The sequence below is a fragment of the Monodon monoceros genome, unplaced genomic scaffold, assembly GCF_005190385.1.
Source record: "Monodon monoceros isolate NGI ecotype Baffin Bay Population unplaced genomic scaffold, NGI_Narwhal_1 Super_Scaffold_19, whole genome shotgun sequence".
Classification (NCBI taxonomy): Eukaryota; Metazoa; Chordata; class Mammalia; order Artiodactyla; family Monodontidae; genus Monodon; species Monodon monoceros.
This window is the reverse complement of record NW_021703775.1, coordinates 80,067,163-80,080,813: the sequence shown is the minus strand read 5'-3', so window position 1 is coordinate 80,080,813 and position 13,651 is coordinate 80,067,163. Positions and strand designations below refer to the sequence as shown.

General features: G+C 50.7%; 1 protein-coding gene across 1 annotated transcript in view; it reads left to right on the top strand.

Moving 5' to 3' along the window:
• The window catches only part of GREB1 (growth regulating estrogen receptor binding 1), an 80,141-nt gene that overhangs the window by 14,402 nt on the left and 52,088 nt on the right, over positions 1–13,651 (top strand). Inside the window, exons 3-6 of the mRNA XM_029232156.1 lie at positions 3,155–3,274; positions 5,676–5,852; positions 11,217–11,399; positions 13,327–13,470. Of these exons, the coding sequence (XP_029087989.1) occupies positions 3,155–3,274; positions 5,676–5,852; positions 11,217–11,399; positions 13,327–13,470 (624 nt within the window). The remainder of the gene's footprint in view (positions 1–3,154; positions 3,275–5,675; positions 5,853–11,216; positions 11,400–13,326; positions 13,471–13,651) is intronic.

Here is a 13,651-nt window from a genome sequence, read left to right as displayed (position 1 = left end):
CCCTCATCTGCCCTCATCATGTGTTGCTTTCCAGGGACGGCTTAGAGGCTTGCGCGGCCCGGGCCCCCCATGTTGAGTGCCGCAGGCTCCCTGCCAGCTGTCAGCCGGCTTGGTCAGCCCCTCATGTTGGTATGAAAACCAGAGCAGGCCCTCTCTATGATTTTCCCATATGTCTGGCAAACAGCATAGAGGAATCCTCCGAGATTTTGTTTCTCTAGTACTGGGAGGATGGAGGAGGGGGTTGGTGAAAAGGGGGAGACTCTTGTCGATTTGCTAAATGTCACCATCAGCCAAGCACTGGGCTTGAGCCCCTGGTTTCTGCATCACAGAACGTGGTGCAGAGGGCTTGTTTTATCAGTCTGTCTCTCTGTCAGGTCTCTTATCTTAACTGCTGTCCTTCCTCAGACAGCAACATTAAGGATGCTTTTAATGACCAGGGTGCTGGTACCCCAAAACACCCCTTGATCTGTTAACATTTTCTGTATTTGTGAGGGCGATTCAGAGGGCCCTTGTTACTTTGTTCTACGAATTAGGGGTATTACCCCCTCCTTCTAGGGGAGAAATCTTTTACGTGTTATTTGGTTTTTAAAGGAAGGCCAACCAAACAAAACAAATACAACCCCAGTATTTGGGGATAAGTATTTATTTATTAAACAAGATGCAGGTACATTCCTGTAATCCCACCCACTCAGAATGTCATACGGTTTCTTCTCATGGAAAGAAAACAAAATTTACTCTAATCATTAAAACACGTACGCTCATCCTCTATGGGGTGCAGTGCAGCCGTGGAACCCCTGGATTCCTGTGGTTGAGTTTTAAGGTCCTGAGCTCCCAGTCCAGTTGGTTTTGTCTAAGGCCATTTTAAAGCTCTCATCCTGCCAGGAGACCTTGGTAAACAGTCTGGTTTAGCCTGGCCCCCGTTAGGAAGTCTCCTTGGGCTTGTTGCTGGCTGAAGGATTCCATCAAAGACCCTGGAATGTCTGATGTAGACCTTTGACCTTTAATCCTGCTTTCTTAGCAGCGACGGGATTTTGAGCCCTTTCTTTGACTTTCAGAGGCTTAAGACCCTCTCCTTTCATTCTCTCGGACAGTCTGGATTCCTGAGTAACGTGCAGACATTCCTGTGTGTGCCCTCAGAGCGCCGAAGTCCCCGGCTTTCTCTCCCCTTTTCACTCTAATTGTTGGTGCTTTGCTGTACCCCCACCCCCTCCCCCGAGCCCCTGGAGCTGAGTCTCTGGCTTACAGACTAGTCTTGATTTTGCAGACAGCCTTCTAAGCCACCTACTCCATAGACGGCCGAAGGATGGTTTGGGCCCCTGTGAGGACCCGAGCTGCATGGCTGGCACCTGGGGTCTGGGCGTGACTCTGCCTTCTGCTAAAACCATCCCTGCCTTCATTTAATGGCAGGAAGGAAGCGTCTGAAGGAGGCTCTGGATTTTACCCCTCCAACGCCCTTTTGTGTTTTTCCTGGGTAATCTTTTTACAGTCTCCCCGCCACCTCTGTGTCCTCTCGTCCTGGAGGGATGGAGACACTAGGAATTCTTGCTCACTTCCTACTGTGACCTTCCCAAGGTCATGGGCCTGGGCCGGCCTAAGATGTTAGTTTCTTCTGCCTCTTGTCCTTCCGGCACCTTTAAAATGGTGACCACCCTGAGGTTATGCTTCCAGCACCCTTTACTGATTAAATCACACCTGGAATGTTCTGTGCAACTCTGAGAGCCACATATCCCCATATAGACTGTTACAGCTCAAAGTGACCTTCTGTGACCACCTCATTTTAAAGATGCAAGATCTGACGCACAGAGAGGTTAAGTAACTTTTCTGTGGCCACACAGACAATGGCAGACCCAAGGACTAAAACTCGAGTTCCCAGATTTCTAGTCGATCTTTTTCTGCTGCGCACAATTTCATCATTAACCTAAAGCCACGTAACCCACTGGATGGATGGAGAGTGTGAGAGCCAGCTAAGATGAGAGTAGGATTGGCAGCAAAGGGGTCAGCACTAGAGGAGGATACAGAGAAACCAAAAAGGAAGAAGCAACTGTCTCCCGGCCTAGTGTATCTAAGGATGCTTGTAACGATCCTATTCCATGAGGAAATCTGGATCCTATTTATTAAATGACATTTAAAGATAGAAGGATTTTTTTACCCAAAGAAGTTAGAAGGAGTTTGTAAATTCATTGATGTGAAACCCTCTTTCTCTAGCAGGCTGGGTAAATAAGGTATAACTGTGTGTGCTCAGACCAGTTGGGAAGTAGTTTCCTGCACGAGGCATTCTGCTAGGTGCCTGGGTTACAGAATACGGGCTGGGCCCACACTCTCCAGGAACTGAGAGCCTGTGGGGAAGACCAGCTCTTTCATTGCTGTGATGAAGCTCACACACAGGGGGAGTGGGATTTTCCTGGCCGATTCCTGGCTCTCCTGGCCGTTTCCACACTTGCCATTACTCCTAAAATACTATTTCACTTAAAAAAAGTTTCTTAAAGTCACTTGGCCTGTTCTGGGATGGCTTCTTTTGGTGAGTGTGGTAAATTCGGGTGTTCGCATTTCTGGTTTGTATACATCTAGTCTTCCCTTGGGGATAAATAACAGCATATAGCTTCACTCCTCTCTTATCCAATGTAAAGGTTGTTCACACTGGACTTTGGGTTCTAAAGCAAGCGATGCAGTTAGTGGCAAGAACAGCAGCTTGGGCGTTGGGTATAACTGGGAACACACCGGCTGTGCTGCTTAACGGTTTTGTTGAATCACTGGGTCTCTCTGAACCTCAGTTTCCTTAGCTGTAAAATGGTCCTTATGTTACACCGTGGTTCCTCCCACACAGACGTTTTTGGAGAGCCTACTGTGTGCAGGCTGTACGCTCAGTCCTTGTCAACAGCTATGTCCGTACTGAGCCCTGCTGCTCGTGCACACGTGTGTGGCTCTGGGGGCTGGGAGGTGACGTGGACCTGCGTTTGAAGTCACAAGGCCAGGCTTGGAGCCAGAGTCTGTGACCTTGGGAAGGACTTCCGGCCTGAGTGAGTCTTGGCCTTCACCACGAGTAAAGAAGGGTGATGATGCCCTCCTTAAGTCGTGTGTCTGTGAGGCCTGGTTAATTACTAGCTAGCCGAGACCCGCTGCAGACTTACTCATTGCTCTCCTTTCCCACGTCTAGGTGGAAGCCGAGTGGAAAATGAGGAAGAGGAAGAGGAAGGGGAAGGGGGGCTGGAACAGAACTGTCCCCCAAACCCCTACCAGATGCACCCCCCGCCCGAAGGATGTTGCACCACGGACGGTGAGATGCCCGCCAGGCTGCGTGCTGAGGGGCCCCGAGGTGTGAGCCGTGCCCGCGTCGCCAGCAGGCCGTGGCCCGGCGGGCCCTCGCGTCCCGGCGGCACTGGCTACACCACGTGGGGCCCTGTCACTCTTTGGACGGCCCCACCGTTACAAACGCATTCCGATCCGAAAGTTAATTTTTCTCCACCGGCCGTTTAAAAGCCAGAACATCCCAGCTGAGGTCGGCTTCCGCCGTGTGTTTATATCAGCACTGATCAGTAGGTGTAATCTTTCACATCTGTGGCTACTTTACCGTTGAGAAGGCAGACATATCAACACGTTATCTCAGGAACTCGGCAGTCAGTGAGGTTATCCTCATTTTGCTGTTGAGGAGCGAGGCTTGGAGATGCCGGGCGCGGTGGCACCTTTGTTCAGGGATGGGAGCCTGTGCGCTGCGCTTGGGGGTCTTGGAGTGTACTTCTGGTCTGCTGCTCCCCCGCCTGGCAAACTCGCTGAGCGGTTGGAAGTTCACCTGACCTGTCACCATACCAGTCAAGGGGTGTCACTACTTAGTTGGTCAGTTAATTGAGTAAAGTAAGTATTGAGCCCCTGCTCTGAAAATATGGAGATAAAAGGTCCAAGAGCTCCCAGTGTAGCAAAGCTATGTGAGCAGACCCTCTGCACGCAGTGTAGAAAGTGCTGGGAGGCTGGGGTGGTCTGGGCCAGCAGGGGTCCGTAGGAGCACGGGAGATGCTTCTGGTGCCGGTAGAGCGTTTGGGGAAAGGCCTCCTGGAGGAGCTGGCCCTTGCTATGGGTTTTGGAGAGTCAGCAGGAGTTAGCCAGGAGACCGAGAGGGCTGGGGGAGAGGGATATTCCCGACAGGAACAGCAGGTGCAAAGGCTTAGAGAAGGGGGAACACGGCCCATCTGGGGAACTGCTACTAGTTTATGTAGGTAGGGGCCTGAGGGGTGGCCAGGCAGGGCTTGGATAAGTGATGAGACCGGCCGTGGAGGCCCCATGCACCCTGCCTGGGAGCCTGGACTTGACCTTGTGCGTGATGGCCGGCAGGGGAGGGAGTCAGCCCTCCCTGGGGCTGCTCTTCCAGGAAAAGGGCAACAGATACAGTAGCTCTTCGTGATGTAGGACTTCTGGTGTCCAAGAGCTAAAAGGCCGCCTAATTAAATAAGAGAATGGCAAACTGTCCGGTGGCCACCACCGTGATTTTCGAAGCATTTCCAGGTGAGCACAGTGAACGTGGACGGCCCACGGCCTGTTCTCCTCCAGCTCTTCAGAGGGAGGCAGCTGCTCTGCAGACGGGGAGGGGCCTGGGCCATGGAGTTAAAGACCTGCCGGGCCCTTGACCTCACCTGTGGGAACTGGTTTGATGTCCCCAAGACAACGTAGGGGGGCCGCCCCAAGCTCCATCGTGACCCCACTCCCAGCAGCTTTGAGCAAATGACTTGACCTCTCAAATGACAACTTTCCAGGGCTTCTCCCACCTGGTGCTGTACACAGTGGGTGCCTCTTACTGCTTCGCCCAGGGGCAGATGCGAGAACTCGGAACTAGTGCCTTGTAAATGGTAAAGCAGGTATACCAGAGGAGAGGCTTCTTAAAGTACCATAGAGTTTTGCAGGGAAGGCCTTGGGATCATCAGGGTTCACGTTAACTCTCATCGTCCCTGTCGATAACTAAAGATGGAAGAGCCACAGGGCATCCGGCTCCGTGTGCCTTCAGGGAGGGAGATTCCCAGAAAGGGCCCCTCCAAATAAATCTCAGCTGTTTCCCTCTTCTCCATTTTTTTCCTAAATATTTTTGGACACTTAAGTTTTAAATAGGAAATATATTTAAAAGCTCTGAAATACAAAAAGTTCACGTGTATAGAGTGAAAGTCTCCCTCTGCTAATGAGGCCCCTGTGAGGCCACCAGCGTCACCCGGTCCTCAGCCCGTATTCCTGCCATGTGCCCCTGCCTCGTACACATAAAATATAGGGTGGGGAAGACATCAACTTACTCACAGTCCCGTATGGATTTATCTTGTCTGCATTTTCATTTACCATCACTGGTGTACCCTTCTTTCCTGCCGAGCTTCCTTTTACATTAATGTATATTATATGGTGGCACTGATAGTCATAAAAGCAGCATGTGGTTAAGTGTCATGAGTAATGAATTAATTTAATGTTTTAAATTTTTTATTCTTCCTAATCACTTTATTGTTGTGAATGGTTGTAACTGGCAAGTGCAAAGCATGTAAGGGTAATGTACTTGAGAGTGTTCTCAGAATTAATTTGAAAGTCAGCCGGGTCCAGCGGCACGGTGGTTGCTGACGAGACCAAACTGTTGTCACCCCTTTGCCCGCGTGGATCCTGGCTCTATGGGAGCCACTCGCTGGGCAGCGTGTGAGCCTGTCCGTCCCTCCTAGGGTTCTGCCAGGCAGGGAAGGACCTGCGTCTCGTCTCCATCTCCAGCGAGCCCATCGATGTCCCCGCGGGCTTCCTCCTGGTGGGCGCCAAGTCCCCCAGCCTGCCGGACCATCTCCTGGTGTGTGCCGTTGACAAGAGGTTCTTGCCGGATGACGATGGACACAACGCCCTTCTTGGTAAGTTCCTCCTCTGCTCTTCTCTGCGGCTCCGGCCGCATGGCGGGTGGGCACAAGGAGAGCCGTTGGTCCCCTGGGGGGACAGGCCGCCTTTGAGCCTCTTCATCAGCATGTCACACAACCCTGTTTATCCATCACTCTGGGCTGTTTCTTTGTGGAATGGAACGCAAATGAGAGTTATTTTTAAAACCTGACTACCTTCCTGTAGAAAACCCATCAGCACTAACTCTTCTTGTACACGTATTCGTCAGACCTTTCCAAAGTGCCTACTGTGTCAGGAATGCGATCCAAACCCTGTCCTAGATGCTCTCGGAAGCCAGCAGACACGAGGCAGGGCGAGAAGAAGGCCGAGCGCGTGGCCCTGCCTCCTGGACGGTCGTGTCCTGAGGGACGGCCGGGCACCCTCTACCGTTCTCTCCTTCGCTTTACCCTTCACCAGCCCGTCGTTCTTATCTTGGCTTAACAGGTGTGCTTGGACCTGTTAATGCACTTGCCCAAGGGTGCACAAGTAAAGGAACAGGGTCAGGATTCAAACTCATGTCTTCCTGGTTCCAGATTATACCCTCTAACTACCACACCCCACGGTCCCGTACCTGGTCGAGGTGAACCTAGGGAAGCTGTGGCTTTGATCTTTGGAACCACTGCTGGCCCAGGGGGTCCCAGCTGCAGTGCAGAGTTGAGACCAAGCCTTATGAAGCCCGGCTCCCCTTTGCTCGGACCTTTATTGAGCTCTTTCTGTGTGCCTGGCCCTGTGCTCAGCTCACTCCCCCATTAGTGGAGCAAAATCGGGGGAGACGTGAGGTTTGGACCGAGAGCCCAGCAAGCTGGCTTCCCCTGCTCCCCAGTTCCTTCTGCACTTGCCACGCGTACAAACATTTAAACCTCACTTCTGTGCTTGATACGGCCCCCCAAAGCTGGGTGGGTAAACGCACCGCAGTGGATATTTATTGAGGAGGTATTATGTCTGAAGCTCTGTGCGAAGGACCGAAGGGTGGAGGCGGGGAGGGGAGAGTGAGGATCGACCCAGAGAAGAAACAGAAGTGGTTCCTGCCACGAGGGCCGCAGGGACACAGTGGTGTGTAAACTCTGAAACACGGCAGACGAACGCTCACTGGAGGGATGGACATGGCTCTGGGGCAACGACCAGGGGGAGAAAAAGTTGTGGCCAGTACTCCCTTAAGGCAGGTCCATGGGCTTATCGTAACTGGTTTTTGTTTTTTTAAAATTTTTATTGGAGTCTAGTTGATTTACAATGTTGTGTTAGTTTCAGGTGTACAGCAAAGTGGATCAGTTATATACATGTACATATATCCACTCTTTTTTTGTGTGTTTTAGATTCTTAAGGTGGGGGAGGGATAAATTGGGAGATGGGGACTGACATATACACACTGCCACCTATAAAATAGATAATAATAAGGACCTGCTGTATAGCACAGGGAACTCTACTCAACACTCTGAAATGGCCTGTATCGTAACTGGTTTGTTTCTTTTTTAAATTGGAGCATAATCGCTTTACAATGTTGCGTTAGTTCCTGCTGTACAATGAAGTGAATCAGCTCTATGTATATATATATATATATCCCCTCCCTCTGGGACCTCCCTCCCCCCGGCCCATCCCACCCAGCTAGGTCATCACAGAGCACCGAGCTGAACTCCCTGTGCTCTACAGCAGCTTCCCACTAGCTATATACCCTACCATGTGTAAAACAGATATCGTAACTAGTTTTTGAAGGCAAGAATAATCCAGAAAATTCACTCTACCAAGGAAGCTCACAGAGTCATTGCGTCTCAGATTTAATTTGCTTATCGAGGCCGCTTAGGACAAAATGAATGGGGAAGATGGCCTGGTGACTTGGTTCGTGTTTGATCTGGCCATGGCTGGGGGTTTGCCTGAATGAATTCCTCCCCTTTGTGACTGTAAAGGAATTGCGAGGGTAGTAAATCAAGGAGGCTCTGGGTCTCGAAATGTGGAGACAAGAATCTTTCAGTTCATTCACCACCAGCCCAGGAACAACTTCAGCCCCTCAGGCGGGGAGCTTAGAGGAAGTGGGGTCTTTGTTAATTGCTTGCCAAAAAGCCATCGGAGGTGGGTAACAAGGGCCGGCTGGTAATAACCGATGCTTTCTTCTTTTAAAACAACTTTATGCTCTCAGCTTGCACACTTAGCGCTGTTTAGGTTTCCTGCAATTAACCCTGATGGCTGCACAGGACAAGGTGGCCCTGCAGCCCTCTGGGGGCCGGGGCTCAGCACTTTTTAGTGACCTATAAAGTGGAGGCTGTGGAATATCTTGGGGGAAGCAACAGCTTTAGGTGCCTCTCCCCACCCCGTAATTTATAATGAAGGGAGCGTTGTTTTAGTGAGTTTGAAACAACTGAGGGATTTGGTCTGAGAAAGTGAAAAAATGAAAACCTAGATGGGTGTTTCAGTTTTTTGATAGTAATTCATCGAAATTGGCTGATAGCTAAGACATAGGAGAAGAAGACATCTAGCTAGATTGTTCATTTCTGCGATGGGAGTAAACAAGCTCTTTGTGCATCTAGAATGCAAATAATTAAGCATTTATGGAATGTATAACCCCAAACTGAAGGTGGACTTTAAATTCAGCCCAGGTCCCCAAAGCCAAGTGGGACCTGGTCCTTTCTGGGAGCTCAGGGCCTGTGGGAGGACACAGGCCAACCAGGACCCAGCTCGGAGATCACCCACGGCCACAGAAATCTCTGTGCAGCAGGTCCCAGCCTAGGGCTTAAGGCGCTAGAGGATCCCGAAGGACGTGCCGAGTCCCAGGGATGGGAGAGTATCTCAGAGTATGTGGTGATGGAGTTGGGTCATGATAAATGGGTGGATTGCCAGTTGGAGAAAGACAGCAGCAGCAGCAGCAGCAACAAAGGAACCTGACAGTGGCTACTTTACTGAGCACTTCTCATGTGCGAGAAACTGTTCTAGTTAAAATGAGGCAGGTGAGTGAGGTGTTACTACCTAGCATTTAGATATGAAGAAACAGAGGCACGGGCAATAGAACGAGGTATGCCTGTCCTTACTATCCTGGTAGGGCCAGGGTTTCCACTTTTATTTCTGAACCGCAAGGAGGAGCCCCTTCTCGTCTGTGGCTCCCCTCCCTGCTTCTGGAATGGAGCCATGGTCCCACAGTCCACAGTTCTCATAGGACAAAAGGCCTGTAAGCTATTTAGCTATTTCTGGAAAGGGATGGCAGTGCTGGCCTTGGTGAAGCGCTCCGAGCGTCCTTGGTTTTGCAGTTCTGCTTCTTGTTCATCATCTTTTCAACCCTCAGGGTCAGAATCCCTTCCAGGGAGCGTGGGAGTTTTCTCAGGGCCTCATTCTTAGATGGCAGTTGAGCTGTTTATCTCAAGGTGCCCAGGTTGGAGACCAAAGAATAAATAAAAACATTAGATTATAAAGTTAGAAAACATTAGAAACATTAGAACGTTAGAAAACAAAAGCCTATCAAAATGTATGCGGAGATGCTAAGGGTGCACTTTGATAGTTATCTTGTTTCCTCTCTCCTGTTCCTTCCAGATATTTGCTGCCTCTCCCGTGTCAGGCACTAGTTTGTATACACACACTTACACACACAGACATGACCCATGCCTCCCCACAGACATACCATGCTCCCGGTCCTTTGGAAGCATGGGGATATTTATGGGGGAAAATACACAAATTTCAGTAGCTCTGACACTAAGGAAGAAGGTACGAGAACTGTCAGTTGGGAATTCGGCATAGTAGTGGGAGGAAAGGGAGATAAAGCAGGAGACGAGGATGGGGGGCCTTGGGGGCAGCCTTGAAGGCCATGCTTCTGGGTCTACACTCCATTCTCATGCTAGAATCCATGCATCACTCTCTGGATCTACACTGGACAACTACTTAGCCTCTCTGGTTTTCATTTCCCAAAAGAAGGTTTTGCTGTCCTGACTGACTGGTGGTCGTGTCAGTTAAGCTGAGTGCCCTGTTTGGGCGACAGTGAATGGCAGGAAGGCTGTTGGTTTTCTCTGCATGGTGGTTTCCTCCCTGTCCCTTTAACAACACGTAAACATAGAGCATGGTGCCGGCATTTCTTCGGTACCTTATCTGTTTCTCTGGTACACAGGGGACAGGAGTTTGGAAGGATAAACTTACCTGTGCCTGCCTTTTAGACCAAGAGATTTTGTCTTTATTTCTAGTGCCTTTTAAGGAATATTAAATTTGCTTAAAATCAGTCAGAGAACCCAGAAGGTTTCTGTAATATAGATGTCTTCTTTCTCTGTGGAGAGATGTTTTGAACCTTCACAAACTGATGTTATTTTGGACAGTAGCCAGAGGCCTCAGGATTATCCCCTTTAAAAGCAGAGCTTATGCACAGAACCCCATGGTCCTCCTGGCCTGAGTTGAAATGCCCTTTGTAAACTTGTCAGCCAGAGCATAGATTAAAATAAGTTAGTCTCAGCTTCAGGGGCTCTCCTGCCGAAGGACCTTGCTCCTTAGAAACCAGACGTACCAGTGGGCGAGGCAAGGTCACAGGGAAGGCCTTTGTGAGATAGTGAAGTTAGATCAGAAGGGTCACCAGATAGAAAACCTAAATCATCACATTTCTCTGGTGTTAACCAACAGTTCTGTTGAGCCCAGTTTGAGTAGACTTTACAGTATGTAAAGGTCTTTCAAGCACGTCCTCTGGATTTTAATAGTTCATGGGAGGTGGTTTTGTCATTGCCTCTATTAAGCCAGCCTTCCCAGAGCCTCAGAGCTGAACTCTGTCATCTCCCAGAAAGGCCCCCTCTGGCCTCAGGCAGCAGGACGCTGACATAGACCACCATGTTGTAGCCGAGTGTCTCCACTCCCTGGCTGTTGGGGCCATAGATTTCACTCACCACCGGCCTGGCCTTACATGGTGGAGCTCTTGATTTCTCCTCTGCAACTCGTGGGATCAACTTACTTGATTCCTGGAGGGAACTTTGGACTCTGAAGAGGACTCCCAATGCATCCAGTCTCAGGGGTCTGATTGCTTTGAGATTCTGTGACTGGCCAGCCCTGAAGGAGATGCGGACACAGCAAATCATTGCAGGTGCCCGGTCAGTGTAGACAGTTGAATGGGACAGTTCTTGTCCTGTGCCATAGGACGCAGAGGCTTTAAACATGCCCCTAAGCGAGTTCAGTCTTCCAGGCTTGCCTGGGCTCAGCTCTACGGTGAGTCCACTTGGTCCTCCTGTTTGCATCAAGGTCATCTTGACCCCTGTCAGCAGGAGCTGACAGGGACCTTTGCCCCGTGGACTTCCCTGCTGGTGTGGTATAGGATGTGAATGCCTAGTGGCCGATGTATCACTTGGAGGGACTTTGGTGTAAGATGGGGATGGTCATGGTTCTTTCCTCCCCAGGTTTCTCTGGGAATTGCGTTGGCTGTGGGAAGAAAGGCTTCTGTTACTTCACGGAGTTCTCCAGCCACATGAACCTGAAGGTGACCACCCAGCCCAAGAAGCAGAAACACTTGAAATATTACCTGATCCGCAACGCACAAGGGGCTCTGACCAAAGGGCCTCTCATTTGCTGGAAAGGCTCAGGTGAGCAGGGGGTGGGGTGTGAGAAGGGGGCGCCTCCAAGCGAGCCAGGGGCCTGTCGGCACGACTCTGGGCTGAGACTGCTCTGCAGTAGACGCGGTTTCGGGCAACACGTCAGCCCTGTGAAATTTTGTTTGTTTTGAATTTTATTTTTTTATACAGCACGTTCTTATTAGTTATCTATTTTATACATATTAGTGTATATATGTCAATCCCAGTCTCCCAATTCATCCCATCCCCCCTCCGCCTGCTTTCCCCCCTTGGTGTCCATACGTTTGTTCTCTACATCTGTGTCTCTATTTCTGCCCTGCAAAACGGTTCATCTGTACCGTTTTTCTAGATTCCGCATATGTGTTAATATACGATATTTGTTTTTCTCTTTCTGACTTACTTCACTCTGTATGACAGTCTCTAGGTCCATCCACGTCTCTACAAATGCCCCAATTTCATTCCTTTTTATGGCTGAGTAATATTCCATTGCATATATGTGCCACATCTTCTTTATCCATTCGTCTGTCGATGGGCATCTAGGTTGCTTCCATGACCTGGCTGCTGTAAATAGTGCTTTACTGTATTATAAACTAGATGCTACAGTCCTGGGAAATTACAACGCGACTTTGCGCTACGGGCATCTAGTTTATAGTATCGGCCTAATTGTATGGGAGCTTTCAAAGCTGACACAGGGCCAACGCTGTGCTGTGTCTTCTTGTGGCAAGTATTTGGGGCAAGGTTCTCAGCCGGGGGTGGTTTTGTCCCCCAGGGGATATTTGGCAATGTCTGGAGACACTGCTGATCATCATGAGTGCAGAGAGCCACTGGCATCTCGTGGGTGGGGGCCAGGGATGCTGCTGAATCGTGCAGCGCCTGGGGCAGCACCCCCCCAAAGAATTGTGCAACCCAGAGTCAATGGCGCCAAAGTTGAGAAACACTGACTTAGAGAAAACTCAGCTCAAATAGGCCCCCTTCCCGCTCCACAGCCTGTTAACTGTGAAGAGAAAGACCAGCTTCCTGGTGCTGGTCCTTGCAGAACTGAGTGGGCTCCCGCTTTAGGAAAGGGCCACACTCCTCCCTTCTCTCTCTCTCCGTATTCTCATAGCTGCAGTCAGACTATAGGGGCAGAGGGGCTGGATTTCCCAGGCCCAGGTATTCTCTGAGATCCGCCCCCATCCCCTCACAAACAGCTGGGGAGGGACGTGTCCTAGGAGCGGTCTCCGCGAGGTGCCCGGGAGAGCCAGACTGTTGTCCCTCACCTGTCTGCGTAGGTTCACTCTGGTCACCTGGAATCTCCCAGCCAGCTTCCGCAAGTAGAGCAGAGGGCTTCAGGAGGGGCTGGCTCTGGACGTTCTTCCCCTGTCCCCTCCCATCACTCCTCTCCCCGCCCCTCTTCTGTTCTTGCATGGCTCAGTAAATATTTCTTGAGCTCCTACTGCATACATGCCTGTCATTTTCTACGTCCTGGGGAGGCGGTGGTTCTTCCCCTTGTGGGACCAGATAAGAGCCTTTGATCACTTGCTGTGACCAGGTACTCCTGGGGGTTAATCTTCCGGACAGAGAGTGATTTAGGGGCTGGAGGATGGTATTAGCTGTTCCATTACCTTTGAGTAAAGCTCTGTTCTTCCCTTGGACTTGAAGGGCGGCGATGGAAGGTCTCGTTTGTATCATGTGTTTCTGTCTATTTCCCAAATGGTCACTATTGTTCCTGTTCCTGGCAGAAGAGCTGTCCCTCAGATGGATCCCCTGCCTTTGGCACCGAGCCTGGGGCATGTCACATCCCCTCTGTCCCCGGACGAAGAGACTAGGATGGGCTTGGCACCATTGTGGTCATCTCTGTAGCTGGCTCTCCTACGGGACAGATTCCGGTCTAGGAAGTCATCTCACACTGCTGGGGAGGAGCAGTGGGCTGGTTTTCACGTGTGCATCTTCCCCACAGAGCTCAGAAGCCGGCAGGCATCTGCCAGTGCGTGTTCCAGCTCTCTGTTCCCACCGCTGGAGAGCTCTGGGCTGCCAGCTCCCTTCCCCAGCGAGCCTGGTCCTGGGACGACCTCGAGTGTCCCGCTGGGAGCACCGCAGGCAGGTGAGATGATGGAGCAGCGCCGGACGTGCCGGGAGTGGGCTTTAGTTTCCCCAATGTTCTGACTTGGAAATTGAGGCACAAAGATGCTCGCATAGGATCTCACGGGCAGTAGGATCTGATACAGGCCTTTCTGGTTCATGAACTTGGCATTTGCCATGACGAACAGACCTGATAAGCACGA